This window comes from Brachycentrus maculatus, unplaced genomic scaffold (assembly GCF_059751285.1).
Source record: "Brachycentrus maculatus isolate JH-2025_06_01 unplaced genomic scaffold, ASM5975128v1 h1tg000396l, whole genome shotgun sequence".
NCBI lineage: Eukaryota > Metazoa > Arthropoda > Insecta > Trichoptera > Brachycentridae > Brachycentrus > Brachycentrus maculatus.
The window spans coordinates 559,448-576,584 of NW_028281145.1; the positions used below are offsets into that span (position 1 = coordinate 559,448).

At 29.2% G+C, this 17,137-nt stretch overlaps 1 protein-coding gene across 1 annotated transcript in view; it reads left to right on the forward strand.

The window, feature by feature from the left end:
- egr (TNF superfamily member 12 eiger) overlaps positions 1 to 15,690 on the forward strand; it is an 89,127-nt gene extending 73,437 nt beyond the window's left edge. Inside the window, exons 5-7 of the mRNA XM_088270822.1 lie at positions 1,645 to 1,849; positions 4,763 to 4,914; positions 14,087 to 15,690. Of these exons, the coding sequence (XP_088126948.1) occupies positions 1,645 to 1,849; positions 4,763 to 4,914; positions 14,087 to 14,356 (627 nt within the window). The 3' untranslated portion in view covers positions 14,357 to 15,690. The remainder of the gene's footprint in view (positions 1 to 1,644; positions 1,850 to 4,762; positions 4,915 to 14,086) is intronic.
- The last annotated feature ends 1,447 nt before the right edge of the window (positions 15,691 to 17,137 follow it).

Genomic DNA, 17,137 nt, shown 5'->3' on the forward strand with positions numbered 1-17,137 from the left:
ACTGTCAAAAATTACAAACTAAGTAAATATTGAATAAAAATTTTACAATATTTTCTAAATAAACTTGTCAAGAGTAGTTTCATAGAAAGTTCTGTAACATGAAGTATTATAGATCGCCCTACGCACTTGAGATATATGTTTTCCATTGGGATCACATTCTTTCATAATTTTCAAAATGACTCGAATTGCGCAAAAGCTTCGTTCATATTTTTATTTTTAAGGTCTTGATGCTTTCTTCGGGTCCTTCTCACTTTCAATTTGTATATTTTTTTCATTCTCTTGTCGGTCTGTTAAAAATTAATTAGTCAAGTTCAGAATGAGATTCAACCATCTCATTAACATCTTCACTGTTAACATCCAGGTTTTCTTCGTTTATTATGTGAACTATTTCAAGTGTGATGGTTTCTGGAGAATTTATGCAATCACTCATCATTTGTGGCCATAGTTTCCATGAACCTTTAATTATCGACTCTTTTGTTTCAACCCATGCGTCTCCAATATTGTTTATTGCGTTCCATATGTTATAATTCAGTACGTTCATAATACTTTTCACAGTACGGCCCGGTTCATACGCATTTCATAGTGTAAAAGGGAAAAAACTGCACGGAAACAAAACATATTTGCATTATTGCCTAAAAAGATGTTTTTTTTAATGTAAGAAATAGCGCATTGTGCGAAAGTCGAATGTGCGAAAGATGGGGTCCGCCTGTAAATGTCTTAAATCCTTCACGAATTTTTACAACCTTTTTATTGTTTTTATATTGTCTACAAATAAAAAAGGTTTTATTTATGAGCTGGACATTTTTATGTGCTTATAAAATATTTTATTTAAGTTACACTGAAAAAGAGACAAATCTCTTGCTTGGAGAGGGATTTACACTAAATTAATTTATTATCCTTTATTAAGGATAAAACCTTATTATTGTTTTTATATTGTCCACAAGTTAAACTACTTTAATTAATTACCAGACATTTTTTCTTATAAAATATCATATTCAACTTACGCTGTAGCTGACCAAAAAAAAGAAAGTAATCTCTTTTACTTGGAGAGGGATTTACTTCGAATTCATTAATATTACTTAATCAAGGATAAAACCACTTTTCCTTTTCTGATGTACAGCAGGAATTTCAATTTTTATTGTTTCAAAACTTCTATTTGTTTGGTATTCTTTGGAAAACTCTTAAAATTATTAATTTCTAAATATGTACTTAAAATTTTAACATTCTCCTTATCATTCATTTCCAAATACCTATAATTTTTTAATGATCCTTATAATAATACTTTTAAAACGGTGTTTGAAAATGATGCGGAATGCATCGAAATACATGTCACAGTAGATTTTAAGAAATAGTGTTAAATATTCACTAGGTAAAACTAAATTAAAACTTTTTTACAAAATTTTGAGTGTGTCCAAATACTTGTTCAGAAATCTGGATTATCTCTAATTATAGTGTTTTTTTTTGATATCTCAACAAAGATGTGGAAGAATATAGAAGTCTGGGCATTTACGGGGCTAAAATGTTGTTAACAAAACATTTAATAAGCCCCGTAAATGCCTAGACTTCCATATTCTTCTACATTTATAATGATAGATAAATTTTAATATTTAAATAAACATATATTATTTATTTATTTATTTTCAGAATCGACGATCGGGTGAATACGGAATGAACCGTCGATTTAGAAGATTCCGAGAGCAAAGACAACAAAGTCGTGCTACAGAATCTATGGAAGAAGTCGATTTGGACGCTCATCTTTTAAATAACAAAAATGCAAAGCCCGTCCTGGTAGCTCATTTTAGTGGTGACACTTCAGATCTACAAATTGGCAGACACGAACACTATGAAGGTAAGTGTTATTGTGTAAAACTATATAAATAAAAATATAAATGTTCGTTTGTTCACAATCTTAAAATTCCTAACTCACCGATTCCTAATTTACCGATTGCTTTGAAATTTTGACACGACTTCGTCTTCATACGCGCGTATTTTTACCTATTTAATTTTTTTTTAATTAAATCGTTTGTTCAATATTTTAAATCCCCTTTACTTATTTACATGCTTTGTTACACCTTTGCCCTCGTATACACGCGTTTTTTACCTTTTAAAAATCTATTAATTTAAAATATTCTTGTTCGTTTGTTGAAAATATCATATCTCTCTCCTTCGTAATCAACAGATTGGTTTGAAATTTCGACTGTATTTTTACGTGTGACAGGGAAAACATGCAATGGCAGCTCCATCTGTTGAAAGTTACAACAATATAAGCAAAACTTAACCCATTGCTTTTTGACACTGCTGTCACATAGAATCTCGTTGCGCTGTTGTTTTATTGATTTTTAATATTTTCATTGCTTTACAAACATTGTGAAATGAATAATATTTGAAATGTGCTTTCTGTTTTCATTGTTTTCCATTTAACCCGATTGAGCCACAGCAACGTGTGGCCGGATACAGCTAGTTGTCAACATACTACGTCAATATAAATAGTTTATCCTAAAAAGTAAACTATCTAATGAATTCATTCGATAGATAGATATTTATTCGGGGAAATTCAACTTTGGTAAAATATAACTATAAAATGTCATTTTAATACATCGGTAAAAACTAAGTTAATTTCTGCTACTTTTGTTTTAAATTTTCTAACTAATTTCTGCTACTTTTGCTTTAAAATTTTCCGTTTTTTATAGTTTTCTCATAACATCTCTTTATTATTATTATACCTGTTTAGTTGATCGAGAACTATTAATATTATGCAAACATCTGCTACATATAATAATTATTCGCACATTATATCGTGAAAGTTTTCTATGCGTTCAATAACAATAAATTCTACATAACGTATCTATTGATCCATGCGTCAAGAACAGAAATTCTCCAAGGAATTCATAGAAAATCTCTCAGAGAAAATTCTCGCAATTCCTCTTTTCTTTCGCGATTGAAGCTTTCATTATTTACCATGTATTGTATAATAAAGTACAAATATTGAGCAAAAATACATTTCTGTAAGAGTGATTCTTGTATTACAATTTGTAAGAGCTCTTTCTTGATTCCTAGTCGATTTATTTTGTCAGAATGGCGTCATTTTTTTCAGTTTACATGGAAAAGTTTTCTCATTAGTGTTGAAGTGGCACCGTACTAAGTACAAACACCTCCCCCTAATTACTTCTTCCTAGTGATTAGAACCTTTAGTTTCTGTTTGCCTTCGGGAACAGATTGTTATAAAAGAACTTTGCTTTACAGTTTTACTGAACTTGTTATATTTTAGTTTCACCTCCATTCTTCCAACTTGGCCGGCTGTAGTGGACGATGCACTACTTTGTTAAAACGAACTCGTCAAATAATATTAATAATAATATCTGAGGGCAAATTTTCTATGATGGTACTAGAAGTTAACGGCTGGCCTTAGGGTCGATAATGATCATTTTTTTCTCTGCGGGTCTCAATTGACTAATCATTTAATGGGCAACGTTAAGAATTAGATTTTTGCCTACGCCAAAAAATACTGCGTTGTTATATTTTTTTTTTCACCAACACAAACTATTATTTTTACATATTTACAAAAGAAAGAAGCACGAGCAAATTCATCATTATTGTTTTCAAAAACATAAGTACTCTAATTGAGGTTTGATTAAATTAGGATAAAGAGGTGATATTCATTCCGAATCAGTTCACATGTTTTTTTTTAATGCCTGAAGTTAAATTTCAATTTAAATAAGTCCGATTTCACCGGCTAATTAGGCTTTGGTTTTTTAACCCTACTCTTTGATTATGACGGATTCTATTATTATATTAAGTTATTTTAATTATATGAAGCAAATACTTTTGAAATTGTTTTTTATACGAAAAAAGATGATGTATAAAAAAACAATAGATGCTTCATCCCAGTTGATACACCTATTTTTTGTAATAACTCGCAAAGCCCCTACTTTAAAGGCTTGTCTGCAGGTAGGACAGTAAGGATAGGGAAGATAAATGTGAAAAATACATCTCAAGCGCCCAGACCAATTGAAAATAAATTTTTCACTTATTTATTTTACAATTAGCGGGAATCAAACCTACGATTCCAGCCTACCCAACTACGCCACGGCACCTGTCAATATATCAACCGGGTGAAAAAATTTGTGTTTGATGTCATACCCACATCATCACAAAAAGTAAATAAATTATAAAAATATCGATGAATTTGAATACTCTCAGCCACTCAAACAATTTTTTTTTTTATTTACAACGACATTCAATTGTCATTTACCAAACGATTATCTCTCCCTGTTACCACGTAATATATTCTCCCCCTATTCTAAATTTGGACTCAGAAAGACTTAGTGAAATACTACTGTAAGGGCGCTTGTGCACTACACGGAATTTTGCTGTCCAGTTTTTTCAAATGAAAGCGACTACGACAGTTTAGCATGATCGAGTTCACGTGCACTATGATCGCGCACCGATCGAGCGCACCGATCCGAAGAACGACAAGTGTACAAGTCAATCATCCGTTTTTTCATGCTAACCGGACTTCCAGACAGTAAAATTCCGTGTAGTGCACAAGAGCCCTTACAGTAATACACCACTCTCTCTGAGTCTTTCTAAGTCCAAATATAGTATAGGGGGAGAATATATTACGCGATAACAGGGAGAAATATTCGTTTGGTAAATAACAATTTAATATCGTCATAAATAAAAAAGTTTTATATTTGAGTGGCTTTGTCTATCATATTGCGGTATTCTTATTCAGAATATTTGAAGTGTTGTTATATTGTAGGTAACGGGCGACTCCGCCACCCACTGGAGGTTCCGTACACCAAGTGGTCAGCCGCCCCCTGGCTGCCTCCCCTAGGGATGGATGCCCACTTCCCCCTGAGGGATGGAGCGGTGACTGTGCCCGAGTCTGGCATCTACTTTGTCTACGCTCAGGTAAGTTTCAACAACTTAAACATTATATGTAATTTAATATTTGCAGACTATAACAAAAAAGGTTTTTTTAGTTGTCAGGACCATTATTAGTAGATAATTGACTCTTTTCAAGAAACGTGTTTCACGATTATTTTTTTTTAAATCAGAATAAAAATATTCTTGTAATAAGACGCATCTTCAATATTTTACTATTTTGACTATTTATATGTATCGGTATTAGACATTTAAAAAACTGTGCATTATTTTTTTCCTCTAATTTTATTCAGGAATGAAACAAAATATGAATAATTCCATGAAAATAAAATTTGGCTAATTATTACAAAAAGTCAACTAAGAATAGGTGGATAGATCGCTGTATTTTTAAAATTTATACGTGTCGTTGCAATGATTTTTTTTCTAGTATTTCATGTTTCCGAATCCGGATTATTTAATAAAATGATGATTTTTGATGTATGACAATTCCTCTTAATCCCTTTTTATGGATAATTAAAATGTAACTTTGTTTTAAGATTAATAAAAATGATGACTTTTGATGAATGATAATCCTCTTAATCTCTTTTTGTGTATAATTAAAATGTAACTCTGTTTTTAAATCTTTTAGTGATTTTACAACAAAGTTAGATTTTAATTATTAAATGGAAAATCACGAAGTTAGTGAGTCAAATATAAAATTATAATCTTTTAATGGACTTTCGATTAACCATTAAACTTTTAATAGATCCTCAAAAGAAGAGCATGTTATATTGTATTTTTTGCAACAAAAAGGAGATTATTATACGTTTTACATAAATTCCACCCCACGCGCAACGTCAAGAAACCTAAAGATCCTGAATACAAGATCATGGGAGTGGGCAGTAATTTTTCTGCGATATATTCATTTCCCATTATTGCGAGGATCTTTCCAGAACATTTTTTAAATTTTGATTGTCCTATATCACGTATATAATTTACCTACATGAATTATATTTCATATAGTCTCATATCCGAATTGTTTTTTTTTTGTAACAATATTTTTAATTAGTCAATTATCTAAGTGTTATTTGGAACGATGGAATATTTCAAAGAACTACACATTGAAGCGCGGAATTAGTAAAATATTATTAGAGAAGAAGTAACTTTAGACTTTGCTCATAAATCTCAATTTGATTCTCGTTTTCAGAGCTGTATAAAATAATAATATTTCTTCTGTCTGTTTTATCGAAACGAATATCTATTTTATGAAATTAGAGAATAATTTTAACATGTAATGTTTTAAATCTAAAAGCACCACTACCAGTTAGTAGTAGTTACCACCCTAGGTACTTACATTGCATTTGCATGCAAGTCCTGTTATTTAAGTATTTTTACTGAATTTTAGTCATGTTTTTATTGTTTAAATATTAAAAAACGACGATGTTTTGTTTCGAGTAAGGGTTTTCAACAAAACAAATAACAAACATATTTTTTTTAAATATTCCTAAGGTAAATATTTTTTAGATGGCTTTATGAAAACGTACTTTTACTTTATATACAAAAACATATGCTGTACGCATAAAGCTTATTTGCTGAGATAACGACATATTACATAATTTCCTATTTTTCAGAAGAGCCTTTTAAAGTTTAAACCTGAAATATAATACAAAACAGTAGGCAGCCATAATGAAAATCCCACTCTCTTGGGGAATATTTAGAATGTAATATTTTGTCACCCTTTTAGTACAAAATATATTTAGTACAAAATATATTAACAAATTAAACGTCATTTTGAAATATATCATCCTAACAGCAAATGATCAAAAATATCAAATAACCTCTCTAATACAACTTCATCCTATTAATTCTTAAAATAAATCGACATGGAAAATGAACATTATAATAGATCTCGCTTATACCGCGAAAAGGTCACCTGGATCTATTACAGTAGAGATATTCCATATTCATAGACACCACAAATAGAATATTATTATAGGGGCATCGTAAGGCAATATATCTTCTATATTTATTTTTCTAAAAACTCATTACTTACTTAATTTGGCATAAAAAAACATCAAAAATGAAAACTTTGTGTTTTTGATCGTTATTTATCAATGAAGTATGATATCCAGTAATTTTTTTGCAATTTCGGATCGAATTTTATATTGTATTTATTCGTAAATGAAGATTTTATTAAATGAAAACACAACGTCGCGATGCCCTTAATCATTCTAAAAACTAGCTATTTAACTAACAATCACGCTGCTCCCCGGAGGGGTAGGCAGAATGAATAGAACGCCACACCAATCTGTCTTTGTAAACAATCTCTGCCTCCACATTCATGCAACTCCTCATACAAATCCGACGATTATTTCGACTGTTGACCTGTCTGATATTCAAGTATTCAAATACTTGATCATGTCAAGTTTTCCTCGATCTTCTTCTGTTTTTATTACCAACCACATTCACCTCATAAGTTTATTTTATTTTTCTTTCTTCACTCATTCAATTCACATGCCCAAACCATCTCAACAGACTTTTGCATTCTTTCCTGATATATTACATTCTTTAATCTCATATTTGTAAACAGAGAAACGATTTTTTGTCACCATTAGGTACACATCTAAGCTGAAATCTTGTTCTTTAATTAAAATATAAATTTTTATTTTTATTTATATCTCCTTTTTAACGCGTTCATAAATTTCCGTTTTTTTCAAACCCAAAAAAATACAGATGGCTCAAAAGGAATGAATTAAGTTAATGTTACCTATTTACTCATTTTAATAAATGTTTGTTTAAACAGGCGAATGTCACTTTGTTTTTTTTAAACATGTTTTACTGAAATCCTGAATTAATCACGGTACAAATATTCTTTGCAAAAAGTAGACTATCAAAACAAAGAATCGTGCTTGGTCGCCCGTTCTCATGCATTAATTTCCAGTGTGATACTTAGGTCAGCAAATTATTTTAGCAACGTAAACAAATTATTTTAACAACGTAAACAAATTGTTGATAACAACGATTACCAAAAAAATGTACTCAGTTATTTGGAAGCAGTATTAAAAAAAATAGTATTAAAAGTAAAATTATTTTACACACAAAAAATTGCAATTTGTCACGTCCAAAACTACTTATGCTATAATTAACCTTTTCGGGAATATGGACGTAAATAAACACGTCGGTGCGAATTTTCCTCAAAGGAGTATTGACGTTAATTAACGTCGAAGTCCGTCTGTCAGTTGGTATGATTTACTTGAACTTGTATAGCAATGACATCTACGGATATTTATGTAATTTTGTCATAAAATAAAACCTACATGGTGAGTTTTATATTTTTTTTACATAATTTCATCTTCAAAATACATAGATTTCGTAAAGAAAAAAAATCATTATAAAAGAACCCACTTCCCAGAGAAAGTCGGACATCAATTATTGTACTCCCAGAAAGGTTAAAATAGAAAATGATGTAACGTTGATATTTTAAGTCAATGGTTTTAATTACGGTCAAAGTAAATAGTCGATCACTAACGACACGTAGGCTGGTTCACGAAATACGTACATAGGTTATTAAATTTTGTAAAATGTCACAACGCAAATGAATGATAAAGATTAGGAGTGATAGGACTAACCTTTTTCTAGATCTTCGGATTCCTCTAAGTAAAACTGTTACAAGCTGCTAACTCCATACTATAATGTTTCTGGTTTTTCGTCACAAAGGCTTTGATTTGTTAGGGATTTAAAGATCTTTTTTTATTTTATTATTTAAATATCAATTTAGCGTGGATATGTTGAAGATTTTATAACGTGGTTTTAGATAAATTTGATTAACGTTTTAAACACGTGTATCGAACTAAAGAAAGCGAGTAGGTACTGAAAATGTTGCAACAACCAAAAATGTTCTAATTTTTTTCGGATTCTTCAAAAAAGGTGCGAAAGGGACAGAATAGAGTTTCACCAGAGAAAAGAAGACAGGGATAGGAATCATTCAACATTCTGACTCATCGCTCACTGCTTTCAACAAAGTCAAATATCAAAAAACATGATTTTCAGGAGATCGTTTTTAAAGTTTAAAAATATAATAAAACGTATTAAAAATAAATATCAAGCCACTTATTGAACTTTTTACTGTGCAACAGATCTTTTTTGGTAAAACCTAAATGTTTTTTCTCCATTTGAAAAATATTTAGGATATTAAAAAAAATATTATAAAATACCTTTTCTTCAAAATGCAAAAACAACACTTTCTGCCCTGTAGCGGGTAAATATTAAGTTAAAAATATGCCGCTTTTGCTATGATATAGTACATTTTTAGGCATTCCGAATATATGCACAATTGAAAATTGACGATTTTTTATATTTGACGTTGTCGAAAGGAGTGAGCGACATTTTCAAAAACAGCCTACTCAAGCAATCACTGAAGACTCAATATACGTACCAGATATTATGTATTTGAAATTCTTTATTACCAAGAAAACGCGTATTTCGTTAAATAGTTTTTGAAGTCATTTTTTTTAAATAAATAACTCACCAAGTCTCTACTTTTAGAGGCCTGTCTGTAGAGAGGATAGTAAGGATAGGGAATTTAAATGTAAAAAATACATCACAAACACCTACACCAGTTGAAAATAAATATTTCTTGAATTTATTTTGCACTTGGCGGGAATCGAACCCGCGATGCCAGTATACCTAACTACGTCAAGACACATGTAAAAAATGGCATTGTGGAAGAATGAAGAGAACGGTGGATTGAATGATAGACTAACGATCAGGTCCTGGAAAGTCTATCCAAAAAAAGTATTTTGGAAACTCTTGATTACAGTATAGAAACAGTAGTGGACCGCTTGATGCAACAAAATTTAAAAATATATACCATTCATTTTAGGCAAAAACTAACGGAACCAGGGCTGAAGGTAGACTTATGACTAATAAGTTAATTATCTCCATTAAATAAATGAATTCTAAAAAAAAATATGCCTTTTTCGCTCGAAGTCGCTAGACCAATATTAATATTATATTGTAGACTGAGAATATGTATGCATGCGACATCACATTAATATGAATCCGGACAAGTATTTATATTTCTTGATAATATTCTCGGAAGATGTCAAGTTTGCTTGAATTCCAAAAAATATAAAATGTATTCTACCTACTTTGGTTTGCAGTGACATAAATATATACGGACGTATAAATCCAAATGAAAATATGATGTACGTATTCTGTACGAGTCGTTTAATAAATAAATATTGAAGGGTTTATGGCAAAAAAGGACATATAATATTTGTCTTCCAACCACTCAACTTTTTTATGTTACTTACTTACTTATAACCCTTATCCGCACCCAATGGTGCATAGGGCACTGTATCGAATTGACGCAGTGTTATCTTGACATTACTTACATGAAGGCAAGGTGATCACTCTTGCGCTTCAGGAACCAGTCCAGGGTATTATTAAATAAATATTACTGTGTCAAATCACTAATATTTATTTTCACCCTCCCTGGGAATCGTAACCGGGACCTCCAGCACGGTAGCTTAATACGCTAACCATTACACCACGGAGGCGGACACAATGTTACATAGTCATTTTATGTTACATAGCTTTAAATACTTATTTTATATCCTACCTTCCTACATCATGAGTTAGCCAAATACTGATACGGTTAATAAAATAGTTTTTCTTCGAGAAAATTATTTTATTTCAGCCCTTATCTGCACCTTAGAAATAATATGATTTATATTTGAAGCAATGACTTTGTGATTTTTCATTTTATATTAAAACATAGCATTGTTTTAAAATCACTATAAATATTTTATTCTAACTTTATTATAATGTCTATCGGTTTCGAAGCTAACCGCTTATTTATCAAGACCGATTAATACTTTTGTTAGTTAGTTATAAATCAGTATTGATAAATAAGCGGTTAGCTTCGAAACCGGTAGACATTATAATTAAGTTATAATAATAAAAAAATTGTGATTTTAAAACAAACTTATATTCTCATTATAATAAATGATACATAGAATACTGCATTTTATTGTCGCTGTGATAACCTGATCGTTAATTACTTAAAAGCAACAAATAAAACAAGTTTAAAAAAACTACATTTAATCATACGTGGATATCTAGCAAATATTTGGCATCTGGGTCCACCACATTTTTTTACCTACGTTTTACTTTATGACATTACATTTCTCACACTAGTATTCAGAATCTATTTGAAAACTGACACTGCTGTGTTGGAAGTGTCTGCTTCTTACTCTCGTTTGATATTTCACCTGACACATGCGAACCTGGGAAAGGGGTGGGTTTTTTATTCTAGATTTTAGACAGTCTAGACGTTTTTTAGAGGTAATATGTAATTCATGGCGCCAACTTAGAAAATATTTATTAAAAGACTGATATCCAAAACTGTTGGGTGATTATTTACTTATAAAACTTCAATCATTAAATAATATAAAACCTTTTCTGCTATCTGTGTTACACTAACTAAATTATAATTGCGATAATAACCAGAATATCAAATCTACCATAATAATAGGAGTTAGATCACAAAGGAAAGTGAAATCAGTTTCTGCAAATTAATGGTTAATTCTCCATTCCCGAATCTAGGTAGGTATTATATTTGGAATCCTTCTCAGAATGTCCTTCTCTAGAGATCATATTATTATCAATTCAAATTTACATTAATTTCTAACCTTAATATAGTAGCGCAACGTTTAAAATACGCCATTAAAGATTTATCTACCACTCGGTACTATGATCGGTGATGGGCGTGCATTCCATATAGGCAGAAAAGCAGTGCCTATCCTAACTTACTCGCGGGACATATAAAAACGCAACCAGTATCTACCCTACCATACTAAGTAGTGCCAGCTTACCTTACTACCTACCTCTACTGCCTACTCTAGTTAGTAGTGCCTAGCTTACCTTACTACTACCTCTACTGCCTACCCTAGTAAGTAGTAACTAGCTTACCTTACTGCCTACGCTAATTAATTCTCTGTGCACGCCACTGGTGGCCACCTACCAACTGAAACTACAAAATTTCTAACGAATTGGTTTAACGTTTGATTCGAAAGGGGATGAAAATAATTTTGAGTGTTTTTTTTCACATTAATATTTATCTAATATTACTTTAGACTCTATAACTGTTGCAAAGGACTGATAATTGAAAATATCATATACTTCATATAAAAAAAAACAGTCAAATTACCATCGCATCTATTTGATGCACTGCCCTTTGCACCATTGGGTGTGGAGAAGAGTCCGTAAGTAAGTATCGGCAGAATACAAGAAACAATCAAAATCCGACATCACTCGAATATTTATTTATTTATTTTATTCAAAATGTATTTTGGGGCACCCTTCTTCAAATATAGGTTGCCATTTTTTTTCAAATTGCTACAAGCAAGCTAATAATGGTTTCTTTGTAATAATTGAAATACTGAAACAACCAAAAATTCATCAACTGGGTAATAAAATAATTTTCCATTCCATTTTGTTTTATCTTATTGAATCTCGATCAGAAATATATATTCCAATTCTGTTCAAATTAATAAAAACATCAGCATAAATTCCTTTGTATATCTAATTGAGGTATGTTTATTCCAAAATATATTAAGCATTCCTTTGATATCTGAATTTTCTTCAAGAAATAATCCCAACCTCAATTCATTGTAAATAATACATGTTTTGATTTGATATAACAAAAATGTATTTGCAATTTGTTTTTGCTGAATTGTATCTCGTCGAATACAATACAAGTTTTACTTTTAAATTTTCTCAATAATTACCACAAAAATATGTTTTATACTACAAGCGCTCAGTAAATTAATAATAATATTTCTATTTCTATTTTCAAAGCAAAGTTTAAACGTTTTTAATCTGTTAATCAATTTGTTAAATATCAACAGCGACATCAATTGCACGTAGAAATAGAAATCCGGGGAAAAATAACTAAACTTTATAACTAACAAATACCTTTTACATGAAATGAAGATTTCTTCGAATTTAATCACGTCCGGACTTTACAAGTACTGACATGATATGAAAAAATATAGTAATATGTACTTTTAAAAGATTAATTTTTTTTTCTTAAATATCTGATACATTTCTTAATTGGTCTGAGTGTTTGTAATGTATTTTTCACATATTCCTTCCCTTTCCTAACTATCTTACCTGTAGACAAGCCTCTAAAATAGAGGCTTTGCGGGTTATTCCTTTAAAAAAAAGAAAAAAAATGTATCAAATATTGAAAACAAATAGTGACTTTACATTATTTTTAGGTGTTATTATAAAGCAAGGTAACTAGATTAATATTTATATATATAAATATATATATATATATATATATATATATATATATATATATATATATATATATATATATATATATATATATATATATATATATATATATATATATATATATATATATATATATATATATATATATATATATATATATATATATATATATATATATATATATATATATATATATATATATATATATTATAAAACCCATCAAGTGTTATCTTGATGGTTTACACATGAAGGAAAGGTGATCAGCCCTCCGCTTCAGGTACCCAGTCCAGGGTAATATTGAATAATTATGACAGTGAAAAAATCACTGTCTTATTTATTACCCCCCTTGGGAATCGAACCCGGGATCTCCAGAACGGTAGCCGAGCGTGCTGACCATTACACTACGGAGGCGGACGTATATATATATATATATATATATATATATATATATATATATATATATATTTATAAATATATATATTTATATATATTTATACATATATTATATTTATTTATATATATATATATATATATATATATATATATATATATATATATATATATATATATATATATATATATATATATATATATATATATATATATATATATATATATATATATATATATATATATATATATATATATATATATATATATATATATATATATATATATATATGTATAAATATATATATATATTTATGTATTTTTTAATCAACATCTGAAGATGATGTCATGTTACTTACTGGTCAAATAAATTAAATGTGGAAAAAAATAACTAATAAACTAATATAATATAACATTTACGAATTTTTCTTCTTCACTTTTTTGTGAAAAGAAGATAATTAAATTTTATATCTAGTTATGTCCATGTCCATTAGCCATGTTCGCTAAACAAGTGTATTTTCAGGTCTACTTCCACGACAGCCACGATACGAACGGTTTCAAGGTGTACCGGAACAACGGAGTTGGAGACGAGGCCATCCTTCAGTGCACCACCATGACCTACTCCAAGGAGAGGATCAATAAGGCCAACACGTGCTACACCGCTGGAGCATTCCATCTCAGCCAGAGTGACACCATCTTCCTGCAGAACCTGGGCAGCATGAGGTACAGCATCATGCAGCCCGGCAAAAGCTTCTTCGGCCTCATCAAACTGGGTGACGCCAAGTTGAGATAGACTGAAGTGAATATTGAATAATTCTTTGCCATATAAATTTAAGGCTTCTAGTATAAAAACAGCAAATGTCACAAACCGTTTTTTTTCAGGTTAACTTTTAATCGCCCCTCACGTCACTTAGGGTTATCCTTACATATCGTAGTCATACAGGAGAAAGTGACGGAGTGCATTTTTTATAAAAACGCGATCATTAACTATTTGATATCTCACTAGATTAATATTGCCCTGAAAAAAATCCCAAATTGTTTTAAACTTTAAGTATAATATATTGACTTGTTAGAAATGAGGAACTGCATTGATGTTTATTTTGTTGCCAAGCAAAAGTGACTTAAATGGCCCTCCTGGACATTTTACGTTTTCTCAGTTGGTCACTTTCTCCTGTACGACTACGATATGTTTTTTTACTATATTTTACAAATAAAATATCGTGGAAACATCTTTTATCTAATTGAATGTCAAAAGTACATTTTCGTTATTGTTTACTTGTGAAAATATCAGTATTCAGCATTGATATTCTGATACATATAACATACGTACTCGTATTACTAAAATATATTTCTTAAAATAATGATAAAGCGTTTGCTGTTTTATTTCAAAATCATCGGTTTTTATGCCATATATCATGAAAAACGTGATTTGATCACCATAGATTGAAAACTGTATTTAATTCAGAGGAATATTTAAAATAATATAAAACATGCCAAATAATTATAAAGCGTATAACGTAGCGCAACAATGTATCCTTTTTATAACAACATTTTTTTTCGTTTTTATACAGAAAACTCATTATAAATTAATGAATAACGAACCTGCTCTTTTTACTATTTTACAAAACTTCTTCGTTTTACTTTTTTTATACTTTTGTCTTAAAATCTAGACTTAATTTTGTCAGTCTTTGGTGACCTAAATATTTACGTTATCTAACGTATTTCTATGTTTGTTTATACATACTCTGTAATTTACATCTTCAAATGATCTCTTTTCAACGTTCAGACTCTCTTGAAACGTTGCGTAAGTGAGATATGACTTTTTTTTTAAAAGCCTTATGGTATATTTAGCCATTCGAAATGGCTTACTCTTATCTAATTTTACGATTCTGAAAGTGAATATTATTTCAATTATACCAAATAATCATATTACAAGTTTTATAATATGTATGGCTACCTAACATTATATTTATTTTAAGAAAATGCTAATTATTTAAAGATGATTACAAAAAATGTCAAAGATAAAATCGCAATTTTCTCTGTGTTTTGATAAAGTTTAAATTCTCCATTTTAAATTTTGCTGACCAGCAGGTTTTTCTTCGAATAGAAACCTTTCCTTATGAAAAATCAAAGCTGAAAAACTTCCCTTTCTTCATTCCTATGAGTTCATAATTATTTATATAAAGTATACTAATTACTCTAATTGAACTAACGATTCTCAAACTTAATTTATAAATTTACTTTTTATTGGTGCCATAGTTATTTTTAAGTCATTTAGGTTTATCATTCTATTTAAGTTAAATATTTTACCTATTTCTATTATTAATATTTGTATTTTTTTTAATATAAAAGTATCATTTTATTTTTTAGTTTATATTATACTTTTTAAATTCAGTAGAATTTTTTTTCCAATATTATGTACACGTTATATTGGTTTTGAATGATAATTCCTATTAATCAAATAAATATTTAAACTAACAGTTAATAATGCTTGATTCATAGATTATTGGTACTTATATTTAAAATGCCTAGAAAGTTCTGGTCAATATGCTAAAATAATAATTTTACTGAAAAGTAAAATACAAAAAATAAAACATCTTCAAAACGTCCCTAATATAAATAACCCTTCTAATACACGTTTTTGATTCGTGATGTGTTCGATGTATGTTTCTTATTTATACTCTATGATTTTTTTTTTTAAATAAGTAAAATAAATATTTAGTGTGATTTTTTTATCGTCGTTTGGTAATATTAATAATAGGAAGTGATTTAATAATTATTTTACAAAAGTATCCAATAATGTAGGTGTATTAAACATAACTAAAATGTGACTCATGAAATATGTAGAGATTTTTCAAACCTTTGTAATTCTAACTTGATGTATTTTTTACTAAATAACCATTAATTAAATACTGAAATTATATGGCGAGGCATGTACAAATATTTGTTAATATTTAGAAAATAATTGTAATTTTAACCTATGGTCTGATTGAATATACTCTATTTTATTTCAGTTAATATAAAGTATTTTTATTTTTATTTCTACCATATATGTATGTGAATACATATTAGCGGACTTATTGCTATGTAGCAATATCTCCCAGCTAACGAAAAACAGACTAGTGATATTGGTCAAGGTGTGCACATTATAATCGTACAGCTTGCTTCATTTTAAGAACTTTCATATCTTATTCTGTAATATTACCGTATTTCCTAATTTATGTACGTTTTATAGATAATTGAATAAATATTTACTAATGTTTGAAAGTTAGTATAAAATACACTATTTATTTTAAGTAATTTTAGTTATGTAACATTTAGAACTAAATAAACTTTACAACAACAACAAAACCCTCTTTTATTTTTTTCCGCATATAAATATATATTTGAATGCAACGTTGTATCGAAATTACAAATAATCGGTGAATAACGTAAGGAGATAAAAATTTTAAATAAACGAATATTTACTTTTTTTATAAAAAAAAATATTATCAGTTATTGCCGTACACAAACTAAAAACATACTTTATATATGTACACGATATAAATTGTATTTTATTTTCACTACCTCCTTG